The 23,576-nt window shown below is 43.2% G+C and overlaps 1 protein-coding gene across 3 annotated transcripts in view; it reads left to right on the top strand.

Annotated features, from left to right (window-relative positions):
* LOC118358852 (cAMP-specific 3',5'-cyclic phosphodiesterase 4B-like) overlaps nt 1-23,576 on the top strand; it is a 280,803-nt gene that overhangs the window by 194,794 nt on the left and 62,433 nt on the right. For all 3 annotated transcript variants that reach the window (XM_052480087.1, XM_052480088.1, XM_035736799.2), the window contains 4 exons: nt 9,466-9,660; nt 10,374-10,410; nt 10,714-10,784; nt 20,945-20,994. In XM_052480087.1, coding sequence (XP_052336047.1) covers nt 9,466-9,660; nt 10,374-10,410; nt 10,714-10,784; nt 20,945-20,994 — 353 coding nt within the window. The remainder of the gene's footprint in view (nt 1-9,465; nt 9,661-10,373; nt 10,411-10,713; nt 10,785-20,944; nt 20,995-23,576) is intronic.

Here is a 23,576-nt window from a genome sequence, read left to right as displayed (position 1 = left end):
TATCAAACGCCTTTTCAAAATCTGCTATGAAGATCAGATCTGGTATCTTTGATGTTTCCTAATGTTGAATTGTTTCAAAGTAGTTGTCGTATATTATCTCCAATATATCGTCCACGTAAAAAACCTGTCTGATCATGATGAACAATATCTGGTAAAACCTTTTTTAGTCTGTGTACTACGCATTTCGCCAGGATTTTCGCATCACAACATTGAACATTTAAGAGGCCTCCAGTTTTTTAAAAATTGGACTGGATCGTTATACTTACCACCTGAGTCCTGTTACAGTAGTAATGAAATCATACCTTCTTGTTGCGTACCTGAAAGTCTACCATTTGTATAAGAGTAATTAAAACATGCTAATAATGGGTCTTTGAGTACGTTAAAAAAAAAGGTCTGATATACCTCTACTGGTATATCGTCAATCTCAGGTTCTCCCCAATAAGAGGTGGGTGTGGAGTCAGGCGCAGGAGAGAGTGAATGTAAAGAAAGGTCTGATATACCTCTACTGGTATACCGTCAATCTCAGGTTCTCCCCAATGAGAGGTGGGTGTGGAGTCAGGCGCAGGAGAGAGTGAATGTAAAGAAAGGTCTGATATACCTCTACTGGTATATCGTCAATCTCAGGTTCTCCCCAATAAGAGGTGGGTGTGGAGTCAGGCGCAGGAGAGAGTGAATGTAAAGAAAGGTCTGATATACCTCTACTGGTATACCGTCAATCTCAGGTTCTCCCCAATGAGAGGTGGGTGTGGAGTCAGGCGCAGGAGAGAGTGAATGTAAAGAAAGGTCATTTATTTTACAAGGAACAGGACCACAACAACCTGTTCAACAGAACACACAAAACCGCAACCCAAACAAATGACAGTAAACGAAACAATCCCGCACAAAACCAAGAGGGTACGGCGAGATTAAAATACCCAACTAATTAACCAAAATGGGACAGAGGTGAACGACAAGACAGACAAAACCAAATGAAAAGGAAAAAGGATCGGTGGCAGCTAGTAGACCGGCGACGACGAACGCCGAGCGCCGCCCGAACAGGAAGGGGAGCCGCCTTCGGTGGAAGTCGTGACAGTCAAGCCCTGGTGGTTTTCCAGAATTAAATATTTTATTTTTTTATTGCTTCAAAAAGTTCCTCCTCTGTAAGTTGGCCTTCACACAGGTCTTTCTGTAAATGTGTTAATTTGACATTATTATTATTATTATTATTATTAGGAAAGAAGTCCTTACAGTTGACATCATTCAGTAGAAATGGATGAGATTGAAAAGAAAACATGTGCTTAAAATATTTTGCTTCCTCTTTCAACATAGAATTTGGTGAATCATGGATGACTCCGATCATTTGTAACGAGTTTCCGTCAATTATTTTTGGTAGCATTTCTACGTTGAAGATTCAATGTAGTGCATTTAAATTTAAAAAATCGTTCCAATTCGCTTTATTGATCTTCTTGAATAAGTAGCTCCCATTCTTTTTGTTTCTCCTCTAACCTATTTTGTACCTTTATAGGACAGTTGTCATTACCATCTACCTGCTCTGTTACTTCCTCTATTTCCATTGTTAGTCTAATCTCTTTTGACCACAACCACTTTTGTTTTAATGAGTATAGTATTGGATGGCTTTTAAAAGTACATTTAAAAGTGTCCCATACAAGAAGGGGATCCGCTGTACCTATGTTGTGCAGAAAAAAAGTAAATTATGTATTATTTTGTCTTAGTTAAGAACAAATTGTCATCCAATAGGTTTTGATTCAATTTCTAAGTAAATTCTGTAAGAGTTATATGGAGGCCAATTAGATGATGGTCTGATCGCATTCGGTCTCCTATTAATACTTTAATTTTAAAAAATTGATGCCAGCACGAATGAGACCAGGAAGTAACTAAGATGTCCAGCTTGATCAAAACACGTTTTATGTGATTACGTGATGTTATGTGAAGTTAATGCGATAACATGTGACATGTAAAGCAACATGTGATAATATGAAACTACACATGTGAAAACGTGAAGTGTTCTTAAAACACATTTACACATGTGAAACACATGTGAAATCATGTGGTTTATCTGTAAGGGGATGTCCATAGCCCTTCAGTCCTTCCCCAATCCCCATGTTTCATGAGCTAAACAGACTTAACTTAACATCGCCCACTGTCTTTGCTCAGTGCTAGGGAAAGAGTCTTGTTTGCTCTCTCCTGGCACTCTCTCGATGTCATTTTCTTAGTCTCTCTTGTTACTGTCTTTCAGTCAATTCATGTCCCCGAATGATCTCCCTCCTACTTCTTGACTCTTCACTCACTTCCTGACTCTCCTCTATTCTCACACTTGCTCCCTCTATATCGCTCCCCATTTCCCTGGTATATCCCCCCCATCAAGACTGTTGTTAAGGCGGGACGATTCAGCTGCATCATGGGGGAAGGATGTACCGTATAAGTCACACAGAGGTCATTGGGATCACTTCCTGGTTGTTTTTGCAGAACAGAGACAATAGAGTACTTAATACTTACTGGAAATGATGGTTTCTACTGTACACCGTTTCTCCTCATCCTCACTTCTCTGAAATGAGAGCATAGGTTGAGCTATAATTCTGATCCAGAGTTTTTCCTGGTCAGGTCACATATTAAGCTAAAACTGTCAACTCCCCCTTTCACTGTCAGGTTAGCATCCACCGTTTTGCATTAATGTATACATTCCAGTGGCAATTGAACTGTTGTTCCCTACTCAGGCTCCCAGAGCTGATTTAACCATGGATGTTTCATGTTTCTGTCACATCCACGTCAAGCAGAGGCTCACACATCGGACTCGACCAATCATAGCCAGGCTTCCTGGTTGTGGTGTAATCCTGACCCCTTCATTCCTCAAAACTCATAATTTAATCCCTGCAGTAAGGGATTTTGCTTCTGCTTGTGTATATCAGCCAACGTGTTTGATAAATAGTTCCTTCTTCTATCTCTCTAGTCAGAAAACAGGAATCGTGGGAATGATGGATGGAGGAAATGGTACAAAACATTCTCTCGCTCTCTCTCTCGCTCGCTCTCTCGCTCTCTCGCTCGCTCTCTCTCTCTCTCTTCTGTGAAAGACTCTCCACACTTTGTTGTTCAGGCAGCCTTATGGCTCAGTCAGTCTGATGTCCATCTTGGACTGATATTTTGGGGTAATAGGGCAGGCTTAATTCTATATGTTCTCACTTTGATTAGGAAAAGAGATGTACAGTGCCTTCGTAAAGTATTCAGACCCCTTGACTTTTTACACATTTTGTTAGGTTACAGCCTTCTTTTAAAATGTATTACATTGTTTTTTCCCCTCATCAATCTACACACAATTCCCCATAATGACAAATCAATTTTTGCTCATTTATAAAAATGAAATAAAAAATGAAATATCACATATACATAAGTATTCAGACCTTTTACTCAGTACTTTGTTGAAGCACCTTTGGCACCTATAGCCTCAAGTCAGGTTGAATGGGGATCGTTGCTGCACAACTATTTTCAGGTCTCTCCAGAGATGTTAGATCGGGTTCAAGTCTGGGCTCTGGCTGGGCCACTCAAAGACATTCAGAGACTTGTCCAGAAGCCACTCCTGCGTTGTCTTGGATGTGTGCTTAGGGTCATTGTCCTGTTGGAAGGTGAACCTTCGCCCCAGTCTGAGGTCCTTCATCTTTCCATCGATCCTGACTAGTCTCCCAGTCCCTGCCGCTGAAAAACATCCCCACTGCATGATGCTGCCACCAACATGCTTCACCGTAGGGATGGTGCCAGTTTTCCTCCAGACATGACGCTTGGCATTCAGGCCAAATAGTTCAATCTTGGTTTCATCAGACCAGAGAATCTTGTTTCTCATGGTCTGAGAGTCCTTTAGGTGCAAAACTCCAATTAGGCTGTCATGTGCATTTTAGTGAGTAGTGGCTTCCGTCTGGCCACTCTAGCATAAAGGCCTGATTGGTGGGGTGCTGCAGAGATGGTTGTCCTTCTGGAAGATTCTCCCATCTCCACAGAGAGCTCTGTCAGAGTAACCATCAGGTTCTTGGTCACCTCCCTGACCAAGGCCCTTCTCCCCCGATTGCTCAGTTTGGTCGGGAGGCCAGCTCTAGAAAGAGTTTTGTGGTTCCAAACTTCTTCCATTTAAGAATGATGGAGGCCACTGTGTTCTTGGGGACCTTCAATGCTCCAGAAATGTTTTGGTACCCTTCCCCAGATCTGTGACTCAACCAGGCTTGGTTTTTGCTCTGACATGTACTGTCAACGGTGGGACCTTATATAGACAGGCATGTGCCTTTCCAAATCATGTCCAATCTATTGAATTTACCACCGGTGGAGTTGTAGAAACATCTCAAGGATGATCAATGGAAACAGGATGCACCTGAGCTCAATTTCGAGTCTCATAGCAAAGGTTCTGAATACTTATGTAAATAAGGTATTTCAGTTTTTTACATGTAATACATTTGCAAAAGAATTCAAAAACCTGTTTTCACTTTGGGGTATTTAGGGGGTATTTTGTGTAGATTGTAATGAATTTTTGAATATGGCTGAAAAGTAACAAAATGTGGAAAAAAGTCAAGGTTCTGAATACTTCCCGAAGGCTCTGTAACTATGTAATTGTGAGTAAGGAAGGTCCTATACAATGTGCAAATTCCAGTGATGCTGTGGATAGGAAGGAAATGCTTAGTGAAGTGGCCTAGTAGTAGTTTACATGTAGTTTACATGTCACAGGACATTGGCAAGCCTTGTGGCTACAGTTGAATGGAGTCCTTTTCAGGATTTACACATGGGGAACATTTGTTAGCAGAGTCCAAAATGATTATATATTTATATAATTCTGTCATTTACATGACATAAGGCATTCACTGAATTGTTTTTAACACCTCGCAAATGACCGAAATGAGTGGATACTCTGACACAAATTGAGATCAATCTTTTATCGAATACAACTAGCGACTTTTTACTTGTGTCAGAGATCTGTATATAATATATTGCATATATACAGTTGAAGTCGGAAGTTTACATACACCTTAGCTAAATACATTTAAACTCAGTTGTTCGCAATTCCTGACATTTAATCCAAGTAAAAATTCCCTGTCTTAGGTCAGTTAGAATCACCACTTTATTTTAAGAATGTGAAATGTCAGAATAATGGTTGAGAGAATGATTTATTTCAACTTTTATTTATTTCATCACATTCCCAGTGGGTCAGAGGTTTACATACACTCAATTAGTATTTGGTAGCATTGCCTTTAGATAGTTTAAATTGGGTCAAAGGTTTCGTGTAGCCTTCCACAGGCTTCCTACAATACGTTGGGTGAATTTTGGCCCATTCCTCCTGACAGAGCTGGTGTAACTGAGTCAGGTTTGTAGGCCTCCTTGCTCGCACACGCTTTTTCAGTTCTGCCCACAAATGTTCTATAGGATTAAGGTCAGGGCTTTGTGATGGCCACTCCAATACATTGACTTTGTTGTCCTTAAGCAGTTTTGACACAACTTTGGAAGTATGCTTGGGGTCATTGTCCATTTGGAAGACCCATTTGCAACCAAGCTTTAACTGACTGATGTCTTGAGATGTTGCTTCAATATATCCACATAATTTTCCCTCCTCATGATGCCATCTATTTTGTGAAGTGCACCAGTCCCTCCTGCAGCAAAGCACCCCCACAACATGATGCTGCCACCTCTGTGCTTCACGGTTGGGATGGTGTTCTTCAGCTTGCAAGCCTCCCTCATTTTCCTCCAAAAATAACGATGGTCATTATGGCCAAACAGTTCTATTTTTGTTTCATCAGACCAGAGGACATTTCTCAAAAAAGTACGATCTTTGTCCCCATGTGCAGTTGCAAACCGTAGTCTGGCTTTTTTATGGTGGGTTCGAAGCAGTGGCTTCTTCCTTGCTGAGCGGCCTTTCGGTTATGTTGATATAGGACTCGTTTTACTGTGGATATAGATACTTTTGTACCTGTTTCCCCCATCATCCTCACAAGGTCCTTTGCTGTTGTTCTGGGATTGATTTGCACTTTTCGCACCAAAGGACCTTAATCTCTAGGAGACAGAACACGTCTCCTTCCTGAGCGGTATGACGGCTGCTTGGTCCCATGGTGTTTATACTATTGTTTGTATAGATGAACGTGGTTCCTTCAGGCGTTTGGATTTTTTTTCTCAGGTCTTGGCTGATTTCTTTTTATTTTCCCATGACGTCAAGCAAAGAGGCTCTGAGTTTGAAGGTAGGCCTTGAAATACATCCACAGGTACACCTCAATTTGACTCACTCAAATTATGTAAATTGGTCTATCAGAAGGTTCTAAAGCCATGACATCATTTTCTCTAATTTTCCAAGCTGTTTAAAGGCACAGTCAACTTAGTGTATGTAGACTTCTGACCCACTGGAATTGTGATACTGTGAATTATCAGTGAAATAATCTGTCTATGAACAATTGTTGGACAAAGGACTTGTGTCATGCACAAAGTAGATGTCCTAACCGACTTGCCAAAACTATAGTTTGTTAACAAGAAATTTGTGGAGTGGTTGAAAATGAGTTTTAATGACTCCAACCTAAGAGTATGTAAACTTCCGAATTCAACTGTATATTGCATCCTAATATTATACAATCTGTGTGTCGCTTCATTGGCCTGGGCTATTGTTTGTTTGAATTCAAGACCATTTTCTATTAAAAGTATGAATTTCAGCAACCTGTGGAAGAGCCGCAATTCTATGGGACAAACATAGGTAGGGGTAAGCATTTTTAGAATTGGCGTTTTTACATGTATCGACTCAATGTTTTCAGCTAATCGTGCGACCAGTTATCAATACTTAACTCTGCCTCGATATAAGAGAACGGAGTTAAGCTTTCCTCAGCTAGAGTGTAGGTGATCACATTGCCCCATACTGTCCAAACAGAGTTGACATTTTGCTTACTGTTTACTTAATAAGGGGGTAGTGGGAGTGAAAGCCATGTGTTTCACATGCCCTACAGTATAGTGCCAAAGCCTTAGCCTCAGTAACCTTATGTAATTATTTCATAAGATTACTTATCACTAATACCGCAAACACTGGGCCCAGTACAGCCTACTGTGTGTGTCCTGTTGTTTTCATCAGAGGTCAGCCCTGAGGTGTGTGTTTTGATCTTCTGTTAATCTCTGAGTGGTTGTTTTGGTCCCTGTACCGGGTCCGCGGAGAGGAAGTGTTACCCACTCGTGTCAATTTCGGTCATACAGTACAATTTCAAAGTTAAAGCGCTTGTCTTTTTTGAAATTGAGCTCCAATTTTACTGCTGGCAATGTCCTAAACATTACCCTGCCATAGAGGACAGGCCTTCTGACACACACACACACACACACACACACACACACACACACACACACACACACACACACACACACACACACACACACACACACACACACACACACACACACACACACACACACACACACACACACACACACACACACACACACACACACACACACACACACACACACACACACACACACACACACACACACACACACACACACACACACACACACACACACACACACACACACACACACACACACACACACACACACACACACACACACACACACACACACACACACACACACACACACACACACACACACACACACACACACACACACACACACACACACACACACACACACACACACACACACACACACACACACACACACACACACACACACACACACACACACACACACACACACACACACACACACACACACACACACACACACACACACACACACACACACACACACACACACACACACACCACACACACACACACACACACACACACACACACACACACACACACACACACACACACACACACACACACACACACACACACACACACACACACACACACACACACACACACACACACACACACACACACACACACACACACACACACACACACACACACACACACACACACACACACACACACACACACACACACACACACACACACACACACACACACACACATATTACTGTGTCCTCCTCTCATCAGGCCCTATCCAGATCACATGCATCAGTGGCCCCAGGCTGGTTTCCTGAATCAGGTGGTGTTTTTATTTAATTATTTATCTTCTCTGAACTCTGATTGGCGGTCTTTCATATGTGTGCGTGTGTTTGTGAGAGTTTCAGAAGACCTCTGCCCTCCTCTCTGCTGAGCCTCCTGCAGCGAGGAGTAACAGAGGTCACCACTCTTCCCCGTCGTCTCCCACTTGCTGCCTGGGAAAACCTTGAGACTTTTCAGAAGATATCTCTCCCGGGAATGTTTGTCAAGATCCCTCTCTCTTTTCCTCAAACCCCTATCAGTGGCGGAAAAAGTACTCAATTGTCATACTTGAGTAAAAGTACAGATACATTAATATAAAATTACTAGTACAAGTGAAAGTCACCAAGTTAATTTGACTTCTGTAAAAGTCTAAAAGTATTCTGTTTTAAATATACTTGTATCAAAAGTAGATGAAATTGTAAAAGTATAAATAATTTCAAATTACTTCTATTAGGCAGTCCAAACGGCAGAATTGTATTTTTTAATTTTTTATTTTACAGATAGTCAAGGGCACACTCCAACACTCAGACATAATTTACAAATTAAGCATGTGTGGTTAGTGAATCTGCCAGATAAGAGGAAGTAGGGATGACCAAGGATGTTCTCTTGATAAGTATGTGAATTGAACCATTTTCCTATCCTGTTACGCATTCAAAATGTAACGAGTACTTTTGGGTGTCAGGGAAAATGTATGGAGTAAAAAGTACAATATTTTCTTTAGGAATGTAGTGAAGTAAAAGTAAAAGTTGTCAAAAATATAAATAGTAAAGTAAAGATAACCCAAAAAACGACTTAAGTAGTACTTTAAAGTATTTTTACGTAGGTACTTTACACCACTGACCTCCTACCCTGATTGGAATAGCAACGTCTATGTCATAATTTCTTTCTTTTCTCCAGTTTTGTGTCAGTTAGGCCTGTAGTTTCACGATGTGTCACTATCCTGTCCAAGACTGATGAAACCAATGATTGGCATAAAAAAAAATAAAAAGAGTGTCAGTGTAATAGAATCCTGATTGTCATCAATGCTCGTGCTCTTTGTCATGGGTATGTTAGGTCATCTACGTATTGTAGTCTAGACTTTTGTCAAGACCTTGAAACTTTTAGATCAACTTTTATTTCCCAAAGGAACATATTCATTTGTGGTGTCAGTGAGTTGCACATACAAGGACAGGCAGGCGCTCAGGCTTCTGTTCTGTACCTGGCCTGTAAGGTGGAAAGTATTACAAATCCCATTTAGGAGACACTTTTATCCAAAGCAACTTGCAGGATCGAACCCTCAACCCTTGGTGTTGCAAGCGCCCTATTCTACCGACTGAGCCACAAAGGACCAGTAGAAAACATGTAGTAATTGTGTTACTAACATTGTTGTCTCTGTGTTGTGTTGCAGCTTTGATGTGGAGAATGGCCCTTCAGCCAGCTGTAGTCCGTTGGACCCCTCGGCCTCTCCCGGGTCAGGCCTGGTTCTACACACCAATTTCCCCGGACACAACCAACGCAGAGAGTCCTTCCTGTACCGCTCAGACAGCGACTACGACCTCTCGCCCAAGTCCATGTCCCGCAACTCATCCATTGCATCTGAACTGTATGTTTTCATGCACGCACCACACATACATGTACACACACACATACACATACACACACACACACACACACACACACACACACACACACACACACACACACACACACACACACACACACACACACACACACACACACCATGAAGTGATCTGAATATGTGTTCCATTGTGTTTGATTCATGTCCCCTGGTACAGAGGTACATCACATGACACCCGTTTCTATGGAAACTACTACCACTAATAGTGATGAGTGGAAAAAGTGCTCCAAAAGAGGCTAAGTTGTAACCGAAATGACCAAATATAATGACAGATTCAGCCGATGATAGAACAATCTTAAAGACTCCAGAAACAGAGCAGAAAGAAGTGGAATGTCCTTTAACAAGAAACATTCAGTGTTTGACCTAACAACATTACATTCCAGTTGAACAAGTATTACTTACTTGCACATTACTTCCTGTTTTACCTAAGTGAATTCTGGGGATATTTAGTCACGTCAGAGTGTAACTGGAATTGGGACTTGGCCCAGTAACTAACTTGACACATACTTTCATAATGACTACCTCCTTAGATGTGGTTTAAAGTAACATTCTTGCCCCTGGTGTTGAACCAATAGACTGATGGAGCCCATTCACCCTGGTATGTGTTCACGGTACAGTTCTAAATGCTTTCTTAATTATGTTTACGATGTGTTGCATGTTTTTGTTTGTGTTTACAGACATGGTGATGACTTGATAGTAACGCCTTTTGCTCAGGTAATTATATTCTAATCCCAATTCTTCTCCCAATTCTTCCATCTCAATTCTGTACTGTAGCACTGCTACATTCAGACCACCTGGTGAAATGCAGCCCAGTGACTCGGTACTGTCCTGTGTGCTATTCAAAATGGACGAATGTGTTCAATTCTGTACTGTAATAATATAATAATAATATATGCCATTTAGCAGACGCTTTTATCCAAAGCGACTTACAGTCATGTGTGCATACATTCAGACCGCCTGGTGAAACCTGTCCTGTGTGCTATTCAAAATGGACGAATGTGTTCTCTTTCGCTCCAGGTCCTCGCAAGCCTTCGAAGTGTAAGAAACAACTTCACAGTCCTGACCAATGTCCAATGTGCTTCCAACAAGTAAGCTTCTGGCCTTATTGGCGATCTGACTGATTCATTTAGACCACACTAACCACAATATCAACTGGTATATGTAAGGGATAATCAACAAGGGGCTATGCGTTCTATGAACAATAATGCACGACGTGGTGCTAACCTAGCAGCGCGGCGCTCACCCTTCCGCGGAGTTGCATTATTTCCAGAGAACACATAGAGTTGATTATCTCGCTTATCCCACTGCTATAATTTTACACGTTTGCTACTAGACGTGTTCATTTGCTGGTAGATATGTGTTCAACATCCACTGAAGTAGCTAGCAAGTTTACCAGATAGCTACAGTAGTTGTGGAGGTAACCAAACAAAACAGACTTGCCAGCTACTTATTGACTCAAGACATTTCAGCTTTTCATTTTTTCAATCTGGGATTTGTACATCCATTTTTGTACTTTTAAATGATTCATATGAAGCCATTGATTCTTTAAAAAAATGTAACTTAGAAATGCCTCATGATCAACGGTCTTACCCCATCAGAACCCAAAATATAAGCTTTTTTTATTTAATTGTTTGTAAACAATGTAATTGTAAACAAACCCTGTATAGCTTCAAAACCTGGTTTAAACTATCATTTTGATATAATGGATAGTCAGTCCTTGCATCTATGTATTTGAGAGTGGTTACATTTCTCCTGTCCCATTCCTCAGCTGTTTACCAAATAAAGGCTGACTATCTCATAATACCGACTTACTATCTCATACCTCCTAATCAGATTTCTTTATTTTGGTGGCAGGAACGGGCTTCCATAGATCTGGGAGGAAATAACAATCAATGAAATGTATTTATAAAGCTCTTTTCACATCTGCAGATGTGAATCCCAGCATAAAACCCCAAACAGCAAGCAATGCAGATGTAGAAGCACTGTGGCTAGGAAAAACTCCTTAAAAAGGCAGGAGCCTAGGAAGAAACCAAGAGAGAGGCCAGTCCTCTTCTGGCTGTGCTGAAAGAGATTATAAGAGTACATGGCCATTAAGGCCAGATTGTTCTTCAAGATGTTTAAACGTTCATAGATGACCAGCAGGGTCAAATAATAAATAACAGAAAAGAATGTACATGTGCTGTAGCTTGTATCTTCATCCACAAGAGGACAGTATCCAACTATTCAACCCAGCTGCTGGCAATTTTTGAAGCCCGCTTGGTGTGAGATTTGCTATTGTGAATTTTATTGCCCCCTGGCACAACCCCTGGACAAGATTACATTTAAAGTATGCTAATTAAAAAAAAAATATATATATATGATACGTTTTTGAATATATATGTTTTTACACTTTATTTAAACAGTAAGGAAATTAGTTGGGGAGACAGTGGGAAGGTTGGACGTAGGGATTGATCCCTGTTCTTAGGTGGGGAGTGGGGAGTTAGATGGGGAGTTATGTGGCATGTTAACACTACACCAATGCTTTGCACAGCAAATACTCATATTAGTGGTTGATGGCAGGAGGTAACTAAAGCATAGATTGCAGTCTATCCTTGTCCATAGGCTGCTTTCATGGTATGGAAGCAAGCATGTACATTTGTAATTTGGGCGAACTATCTCTTTAAAATAGGTCTGGAAGAAAATTCTGCTTGCTCTCCATAAGGGCTGGCCACTCCTCATATATTCAGAGTTCCAATTGCGGATTTACCCTGGTGTTTTACCCAAAAGACTCAGACTTTTCTGTTTCCATCTACGTAGACTGGCACCTGTGTCTCACTGGGCCATGGCTCTGGCAGACCTGCCCTGACTTGGGGCCAAGCCCCTGGGTACTTCTCAGCTCTCATTTACATAACAATGGCTAACTGTGAACTTTAGCACCTTCTCACAAAGCAATTGTCTTGATTGATGCAGACCCTGTTGATTATGCTCCCACCAAATCTTTCGTGTCAGACTCCTGATAAAAACACAATTACACTAGAGCTCACGTTAACCTAAAACACCAGTGACCAACCGGTGTGGGGGTCTCAGTGGAAAAGAAACCAGAGTTTGCTCTGTGTTTTTAAAATGTTTTGTTATAATTATTCCTTTCTCCAAATCACCCAACCTTCAAGATAAATCTAATGATCAATCTTCAGGTAGTTGAGGCCTACTGGTTGAAGGTCCTTGCCATCATCTACATAGACAAAATATGATGTGTTTATGAGTTGTGAGTCACCCTACCACCTTTGCCTAGCATGTTCACAGTACAGAAATGTCAAAACATGATATTTGATGCCTGAAGTATTTTACTATCCAATGCTTATTTGTATGACTCAATCAACACTGTCCATGAATGACTGCAAACATACATAGCCTCATTTCAATTCATTTTCTAAGACACAAGTAGGCATCTCAGATATGTAATGACAAGAAGCTGCAATGTTTGGAATCGTAGGTGGCTCATTCCAGCTAGTTTTATTTGGTTCTTGATACCATGTCTTGTTTTGAGTGGTTTTGACTGATACTAATATGTCTAAAATTAGCTAGCTACGGTGCTATTCGAAAAATATTCAGACCCCTTGACTTTTTCCACATTTTGTTACATTACAGCCTTATTCTAAAATGGATTAAATCAATACAAATCCTCAGCAATCTACATACAGTAATGAGAAAGCAAAAACTGTTTTTATTTTTTATTTTAGCAAATCTATTAAAAATAAAAAACAAATACCTTATTTACATAAGTATTCAGACCCTTTGCAATGAGACTCGAAATCTTGATCATTGATCATTGATCATCCTTCAGATGTTTCTACAACTGTGGTAAATTCTATTAATTCTATTAATTAGACATGATTTGGAAAGGCACACATTTGACAGTGCATGTCAAAGCAAAAACCAAGCCATGAGGTCAAAGGAATTGTCCGTAGAGCTCCGAGACAGGATTGTGTAGAAGCACAGTTCTAGGGAAAGGTACCAAAACATTTCTGCAGCATTGAAGGTCCCCAAGAACACAGTGGCCTCTATCATTCTTAAATGGAAGAAGTTTGAAATCACCAAGACTCCCCCTAGAGCTTACCGCCTGGCCAAACTGAGCAATCGGGGGAGAAGGGCCTTGGTCACGGATGTAGCGGCATGCCCAAGAAGACTCGAGGCTGTAATCGCTAGCAAAGGTGCTTCAACAAAGTACTGAGTAAAGGGTCTGAATACTTATGCAAATGTAATACTTAAGTTTTTAGTTTATAATAAATTCGCAACAATTAAAAAAAAAAGTTTTTACTTTGTTATTCAAATCAAAAATTAAATCAAATTTTATTGGTCAAATACATGGTTAGCATAGTGCTAGCTGTTCGGGAGGTCCGTGGGGCGACGCATAATTGGCCTAGCGTCGTCCGGGTTAGGAGGGTTGGCCGGTAGGGATATCCTTATCTCATCGTGCACTAGCGACTCCTGTGGCGGGCTGGGCGCAGTGCACGCTAACCAGGTCGCCAGGTGCACGGCACGGTGTTTCCTCCGACACATTGGTGCGGCTGGCTTCCGGGTTGGATGCCCGCTGTGTTAAGAAGCAGTGTGGCTTGGTTGGGTTGTGTTTCGGGGGGGCGCATGGCTTTCGACCTTCGTCTCTCCCGAGTCCGTACGGGAGTTGTAGAGATGAGACAAGATAGTAACTACTAACGATTGGATACCACGAAATTGGGGAGAAAAGGGGGTATTTAAAAATATATATATATTTTCTTTAAATACATGGTTAGCAGATGTTTAATGCAAGTGTAGCGAAATGCTTGTGCTTCTCGTTCCGACAGTGCAGTAATATCAACAAGTAATTTAACAATTCCACATCAACTACCTTATACACACAAATGTAAAGGGATGGAATAAGAATATGTACATATAAATATATGGATGGCCGAGCAGCAATAGATGCAATAGATGGTATAAAATGCAGTATATGCATATGAGATGAGTAATGTAAGATATGTAAACATTATTCAAGTGGTATTATTTAAAGTGGCCAATGATTTGAGTCCGTATGTCGGCAACAGCCTCTCTGTGTTAGTGATATTTAACAGTCTGATGGCCTTGAGATAGAAGCTGTTTTTCAGCCTCTCGGTCCCAGCTTTGATGCACTTGTACTGACCTCACCTTCTGGATGTTAGCGGGGTGAACAGGCAGTGGCTAGGGTGTTTGTTGTCCTTGATTATCTTTTTGGCCTTCCTGTGACATTGGGTGCTGTAGGGCTGGTCGTTTGCCCCCTGGTGATGCGTTGTGCAGACCGCACCACCCTCTGGAGAGCCTTGAGGTTGATGGCGGTGCAGTTGCTGTACCAGGTTGTGATACAGCCTGACAGAATGCTCTCAATTGTGCATCTTCAAAAACTTGTGAGGGTTTTAGGTGACAAGCCACATTTTTTCAGCCTCGCTGTTGCGCCTTCTTCACCACAATGTCTGTGCGGGTGGACCATTTCAGTTTGTCTGTGATGTGTACGCCAAGGAACTTAAAACTTTCCACCTTCTCCACTACTGTCCCGTTGATAGGGGGGTGCTCCCTCTAATGTTTGTGGGCCCCAGTGTTGAGGATCAGCGAAGTGGAGATGTTGTTTCCTACCTTCATCACCTGGGGGCGGCCCGTCAGAAAGTCCAGGACCCAATTGCACAGGGCGGGGTTGAGACCCAGGGCCTTAAGCTTAATGATGAGCTTGGAGGGTACTATGGTGTTGAATGTTGAGCTGTAGTCTATGAATAGCATTCATACATAGGTATTCCTCTTGTCCAGATGGGATAGGGCACTGTGCAGTGTGATGGTGATTGCATCATCACTGGACATGTTGGAGTGGTATGCAAACTGATGTTGGTCTATGGTGGCAGGTAAGGTGGATGTGATTTGATCCTTGACTAGTCTCTCAAAGCACTTCATGATGACAGAAGTGAGTGCTACGGGGCAATAGTTATTTAGTTCAGTCTCTGCCTTCTTTGGTACAGGAACAACGATTGCCATCTTGAAGTAGGGACACCAGACAGCTGGTCTGTGCATGCTCTAAGGACTAGGCTAGTCATGCCATCTGGGCCAGCAGCCTTGCGAGGGTTAACATGTTTAAATGTCTTACTCACATCGGCCACAGAGAAGGAGACGGGGGAGAGTCGGTGGCACTGTATTATCCTCAAAGCGGGCAAATATTCACATGGCTGTGACTATAATCAAAGATAATTCTCTTTGGAGATAATGTGGTCGGCCACAGAGAAGAAGAGGGAGGGGCCGCAGTCCTTGGTAGCTGGCCGTGTCATTGGCACAGTACTATCCTCAAAGTGGGAAAAGAAGGTGTTTAGTTTGTCTGGAAGCAAGACGTCGGTGTCCGTGACATGGCTAAGTCCGTAATTGCCTGTAGACCCTGCCACATACGTCTCGTGTCTGAGCCGTTGAATTGCGACTCCCCTTCATCCCTATACCGACATTTCGCTTGTTTGATTGCCTTGTGGAGGGAATAACTACACTGTTTATATTCGGCCATATTCCCCGACATCTTGCCATGGTTGAATGTGGTGGTTCGTGCTTTCATTTTTGCACGAATGCCTCCATCTATCCACGATTTCTGGTTAGGGTAGGTTTTAATAGTCACAGTGGGTACAACATTTCCAATGCACTTCCTTATAAACTCACTCACCCAGTCAGCGTATAAATACATGTTATTCTCTGAGGCTTCCAGGAACATTTCCCAGTCCGCGTGATCAAAACAATCTTGAAGCGTGGATTCCGATTGGTCAGACCAGTGTTGAATGGTTCTAGTCATGGGTACATCCTGTTTGGAAAAGTACTAACAATGGAATATTACTAAATATGGCGCCGGAGGAGATGGCCACCGTTTTGCGGTCTCCTAACCAATTGTGCTATTATGTGGGGTTTTTTTTGTAAATTATTTTGTACATAATGTTTCTGCAACCGTATCTTACGGCAGAAAAGAGCTTCTAGATATCAGGACAGCGATCACTCACCTCGGATTAGACAAAGATTTTGTCAACAACAACAACAGCAACAGCAAGCAGGACTCACACAATATTCTCCAAACACCCCACAGGGCAGACATCACAACTATTCACAAAAGGAAGTGACGCAGAGGAAGAAGAGCCGGATGCCTCGCCTGGACCCGCATAAGGCAACTAGGAAAGCTGCCGTTACCATCAATATTGCTCGCCAACGTGCAATCATTGGACAATAAACTAGATGAGGTACGATCACGAATATCCTACCAACGGGACATCAAAAACTGTAATATCCTATGTTTCACGGAATCGTGGCTGAATGACGACATGGATATTCAGCTAGTGGGATACATGCTGCACGGGCAGGATAGAACAGCACACTCTGGTAAGACGAGGGGCGTGGGGTCTGTGCATATTTGTAAAAAACAGCTGGTGCACGAAATCTAAGGAAGTCTCTAGATTTTGCTTGCCTGAAGTAGAGTATATTGTGATATATTGCAGGCCACACTACTTGACTAGAGAGTTCTCAGCTATACTCTTCGTGGCTGTTTATTTACCACCAAAGACAGATGCTGGCACTAAGACCGCACTCAGCCAGCTGTATAAGGAAATAAGTGCATTGAGGACGTCGTCCCCACAGTGACTGTACGTACATACCCCAACCAGAAGCCATGGATTACAGGCAACATTCGCACTGAGGTAAAGGGTGGACCTGCCGCTGTCAAGATGTGGGACTCTAACCCAGAAGCTTACAAGAAATCCCGCTATGCCCTGCGACGAACCATCAAACAGGCAAAGTGTCAATACAGGACTAAGACTGAATCATACTACACCGGCTCTGACGCTCGTCGGATGTGGCAGGGCTTGAAACCTATTACGGACTACAAAGGGAAGCACAGCCGCGAGCTGCCCAGTGACACAAGCCTACCAGGCGAGCTAAATCACTTCTATACTCGCTTCGAGGCAAGCAACACTGAGGCATGCATGAGAGCATCAGCTGTTCTGGATGACTGTGTGATCGCGCTCTCCGTAGACCTTTAAACAGGTCAACATTCACAAGGCTGCGGAGCCAGATGGATTACCAGGATGTGTGCTCCGGGCATGTGCTGACACCATTATCCCAGAAATCATAGACCCACTCCAATTTGCATACCTCCCAAACAGATCCACAGATAATGTAATCTCTATTGCACTCCACACTGCCCTTTCCCACCTGGACAAAAGGAACACCTATGTGAGAATGCTATTCATTGACTACAGCTCAGCGTTCAACACCATAGTGCCCTCAAAGCTCATCACTAAGCTAAGGATCCTGGGACGAAACACCTCACTCTGCAACTGGATCCTGGACTTCCTGACGGGCCGCCCCCAGGTGGTGAGAGTAGGTAGCAACATATCTGCCACGCTGATCCTCAACACTGGAGCTCCCCAGGGGTGCGTGCTCAGTCCCCTCCTGTAGTCCCTGTTCACCCACCAGGCATGGCCAGGCACGACTCCAACACCATCATTAAGTTTGCTGACGACACAACAGTGGTAGGCCTGATCACCTACAACGACGAGACAACCTACAGGGAGGAGGTCAGAGACCTGGCCAGGTGGTGCCAGAATAACAACCTATCCATCAACGTAACCAAGAATAAGGAGATGTTTGTGGACGACAGGAAAAGGAGCACCGAGCACGTCCCCATTCTCATCGACGGGGCTGTAGTGGAGCAGGTTGAGAGCTTCAAATTTCTTGGTGTCCACATCACCAACAAACTAGAATGGTCCAAACACACCAAGACAGTCGTGAAGAAGGCACGACAAAGCCGATTCCCCCTCAGGAAACTGAAAAGATTTGGCATGGGTCTGAGATCCTCAAAAGGTTCTACAGCTGCAACATCGAGAGCATCCTGACCGGTTGCATCACTGCCTGGTACTGCAATTGCTCAGCCTCCAACCGCAAGGCACTTCAGAGGGTAGTGCGTACGGCCCAGTACATCACTGGGGCAAAGCTGCCTGCCATCCAGGACCTCTACACCAGGTGGTGTCAGAGGAAGGCCCTGAAAATTGACCCCAGCCAACCCAGTCATAGACTGTTCTCTCTACTACCGCATGGCAAGCGGTACCGGTGTGCCAAGTGTAGGACAAAAAGGCTTCTCAACAGTTTTTACCCCCAAGTCATAAGACTCCTGAACAGGTAACCAAATGGTTACCCGGACTATGTGTCCCCCCCCCCCCATCCCCTCTTTTACGCTGCTGCTACTCTCTCTTTATCTTATATGCATAGTCACTTTAACTATACATTCATGTACACACTACCTCAATTGGCCCGACTAACCGGTGTCTGTATATAGCCTTGCTACTGTTTTTTTTTTCAAATGTCTTTTTACTGTTTTATTTCTTTACTTACACACACACACACACACACACACACACACACACACACACACACACACACACACACACACACACACACACACACACACACACACACACACACACACACACACACACACACACACACAGGGTCTGAATACTTTCGAAAGACACTTTTCCTAACCACTAACTGTAACAATGTATTTGAGAGACAGCAAATGCTAATTAATTAATGTTTTCAATAAACATAGGAGACTACAGTGGGGCAAAAAAAAGTATTTAGTCAGCCACCAATTGTGTAAGTTCTCCCACTTAATAAGATGTGAGAGGCCTGTAATTTTCATCATCAACCGTCTCGCTGCGTGGGAACATTTTCACAGTTCCACAGGTCGTTCATCCTCAGGCAGAACACTGGAACCGTCTCGCTGCGTGGGAACATTTTCACAGTTCCACAGGTCGTTCATCCTCAGGCAGAACACTGGAACCGTCTCGCTGCGTGGGAACATTTTCACAGTTCCACAGGTCGTTCATCCTCAGGCAGAACACTGGAACCGTCTCGCTGCGTGGGAACATTTTCACAGTCCCACACGTCGTTCATCCTCAGGCAGAACAAGTGCTCTTAGAACACGGAACTTAAAACGCCTTTTTATTCTGCCAGGTTCCAATGAGACCTTGGATTCCTTCTCTCCCTTTTTCTCAACTACTATTTAATAATAACGCCGGGGAGAGAGGAGAGAGATGGTACGCTGCACCGCAGAATGTAAACCACCAGGTTTTATTTTTCCTCGTGAAAACGGGACAATCTGTTTGCAGTCTTTTTTGTCAAGCGGGTTTAGCCGTGGGATGGTTTGAAAAACGTAAAAAAACAACCCTATTACCACCGACAGAGAATATTGGTTCTAATGAAAACAGCAGCTTCACAACAAAATACTAAAATCTCATTTACTCAAATTAATTTGTGGACGTTTATACTTAAGGTACATCAACATTGAATTTGACCTGATGTGGACTGTCATTATGTGAGTGATTAGGTTGTGCGTGTCATATCTGCCGTTAGTCTGTCTGGTACGTCTGAAACGTAATGCGCACATGACAGGCTATGCGTGAGTCACTTACTAGGGTGTACATACAGTAACATCCTTCTCTAGAATGACTCCACTCGGAACTGGGGTGTAAAGCTTCAGTCGGAAAGATTTAGTGTAGGGCATCCTTCCTCCTGCACCCTAGATATCACCCTGTTATTGTCGGGTCTGTCTCTAGCACGCTGTAAGATACTGGAACGCAAGCTCTCCTATTAAAAGGCTTGTGTTGAATAGCCTGCCTCATTGAAAACCCAAAGCCTCCATGACCTAAATTAATCTCTCTCTCTCGCTCTCTCCTTTTCACACACGCGCGCACTCACACACACACACATATTCTCGCAGACACACTTCACACACACGTCGGTAAACACACAATTGCAGGCACACACACGCTCATACACACACACACTCAGTGTGGATCAGGCAGATGGGCTTTGAGCTTGCTGAATGAAAAGGTTGAATGCAATTCACATTTTATTCCTCATTTACCTGGTCCCTTTTTCAATCTCATTCTCTCTCGGTCTCTCATTCTCTCTGTTTCTAATCACCTGTCTCTTGCTCTTGCTCTCTATCTCTCTCGCTCTGTATCATTTTCTCATTTTCACACAATCGCTTTCTTTCAGTGTTTCTTTTTGAAACCTCACAGACATTCTTATGCTCCTCTGTCCGTCTTCCTCTGTTTCTCCTTCACGTAGAGGCACCTAACCGATATTGGCTTAGCAGATGTGGTTGGCCATTACACAATGTAACGATCTGATGTATTTACTTCATATCCATACTGATAATGTTATTGCATTTTTTTCCCTCGTTCCTCAGGAGGTCCCCTGTGGCCACTCAGCCTCCCATCACCAGAGTCTGTTTGCCAGGTAAGACCACAATGCACTGCTCTCTCCTACAATGCCTCTTCTGTGCACAAAAAAAAAGTGATATTGGTTTGTCTGTCCATCTGTTTGCCACTGACTCACTGACTGTTGTTTGAATCAGCCTTAGTCTCAATGTCAAGACTGTTCTTCTGGTCTCTCATCTCTCTCTCTCTTTCTCTCTCTCTCTTTCTCCTTCTTTCCCTCTCTCTTCTCTTGATTTCTTGAGACCCTGAGACCTCACCCCCGACCCTGTCCCTCCCTGTCATCGGTTCAGATACATCCCCCTCCCCACCCCCAGCCTGTATTTAGTCTGGATTTATCACTGCTCTGATGGGAAGTTTCAGAAAACCTCTTACTCTCACCACTCTATCCCAATGTCTTTATCTTCTCACTGAAAATACAACAATGTGAATCTTGCTCATCAGAAATGTACTGGACCCATTATTAGGGAGTTGAGACAATGATGTGTGCGTGATTGGGAACTCCTTACTGTGTCCTTGAGCTTAATGCTCTCAGCCTACACTACGTCACCAGCTATCAAGCTGTGTATATGGGTGATAGTGTGAGTAGCACAGGCTGCCATAACAACAAGGCTTTTTTGTCACACACACACACACACACACACACACACACACACACACACACACACACACACACACACACACACACACACACACACACACACACACACACACACACACACACACACACACACACTTGAATGGTGAGACAAGAGAGATAGAGGAGCTCTCCCCGAAATGTTGATTAAACATAGCAGGATAAGTGTGAGATTTCGTTAGTGGTTAGCGTCACAATGAAGGAGTCTGGGATGCCATTTAGTCTCCTGCTACAGACAGTCATAACACAGGGAGCTTACTTTCATGCCTCTCATTCCTCTCACTGTGTGTTATCCTAAACACTTCCAGTCATTGGACTTACAATACAAGGAATGCAAGGACAGAGGAGTCCACTTTATTGTTGGCCCGGTCGATTTACGGGATTAATAACGTTGACTTCATCATTCTGGTTAACCTGTATTACAGAAGTACGCCTTTTTATTGCATCTGTCTCATTTTGAAGAGGTTTGACTACTGTGCCTAGTTCCCAGAGAAAGAGAAGACAGATTGAAATAGAGAAGAGCATGTGCGTCCATATGAGTAGGCCTACATTTGCATTTCTGTATGTGCAATGTGCAGTGTGTGCGTGTGTGTGTGTGTGTGTGTGTGTGTGTGTGTGTGTGTGTGTGTGTGTGTGTGTGTGTGTGTGTGTGTGTGTGTGTGTGTGTGTGTGAGAGAGTGCATGTGCATCCATATGAGTAGGCCTACATTTGCATTTCTGTATGTGCAAATGCACAGTGTATAGGTGTTTTTGTGTGTTTAGAGTGGAGTCCTGCACTAGTGTGTTTGTGTATCAGAGTGTGTGTGTTCAAGCGGGTGTGTGTATATGAGCGGGTGTGGGTGTGTTGCTGTGGGAAGGGAGGTGTTCCTGTGTGACAGTGGTGCGGGGCCCTGATTGACGTCAGCCCGCCTGCATGTGGCTTTTGTTGACTTCCTGTCAGCACAGATGGACAGACCAGCACTTCCAGTATCTGGAGAGGGAGGGCTCATCAGGTCCTGAGTGTGTGTGTGTGTAATAAGCAGATTACTCTACCTATTGAGAAAAATCCATCCAGGGTCGTGCGCTGTCAGTCTCATACTTGATGCGTTTTCCTATCAGTAGTTTTAGTTCAAAGTCTCCTCAGAGAGCACCATCACTAGCAGGCTGCTGGCAGTAGCACAGGAGTAATTGATGAGATGTTTTACCTTCATTGAAGCTCACTGTGAATGATCAGATAGAAAGACTGCACAGCCAATCCTCCAATAATACATTTTTCCTCACTTGCTTAGGTCATATCTAGACACAAAGCTGGTGGATGAGACATCCACCTATTGTAGCTGAATGACTGGTGTTGTCGGTTACCTTCTGCATAGCTACTCTGCATGAAGCCATGACACCGCCCTCTATTTATCACTCCCTGGAGAGGGAATTATACGGGGACGTTTTTTTAAATTTGGCACGAATAAGTAATACTTTTTGTTGTTGTTGAAATACCATTAAATGACATGTTTTTACGAGGCCCATCCCAAAATGTTGTGCACTCATACCGTACTGTAGGTCCTGTGGAGAAGAAAAAAAACAACCGGTCTGAAATACAGGACTGTCCCAGGATGACCAGACACATGAAAAGGGTCTGAAATACAGGACTGTCCCAGGATGACCAGACACATGAAAAGGGTCTGAAATACAGGACTGTCCCAGGATGACCAGACACATGAAAAGGGTCTGAAATACAGGACTGTCCCAGGATGACCAGACACATGAAAAGGGTCTGAAATACAGGACTGTCCCAGGATGACCAGACACATGAAAAGGGTCTGAAATACAGGACTGTCCCAGGATGACCAGACACATGAAAAAGGGTCTGAAATACAGGACTGTCCCAGGATGACCAGACACAGGATGACCAGACACATGAAAAGGGTCTGAAATACAGGACTGTCCCAGGATGACCAGACACATGAAAAGGGTCTGAAATACAGGACTGT

The sequence above is a fragment of the Oncorhynchus keta genome, chromosome 26, assembly GCF_023373465.1.
Source record: "Oncorhynchus keta strain PuntledgeMale-10-30-2019 chromosome 26, Oket_V2, whole genome shotgun sequence".
Taxonomy (NCBI): Eukaryota; Metazoa; Chordata; class Actinopteri; order Salmoniformes; family Salmonidae; genus Oncorhynchus; species Oncorhynchus keta.
This window is presented reverse-complemented; position numbering and strand designations above follow the sequence as displayed.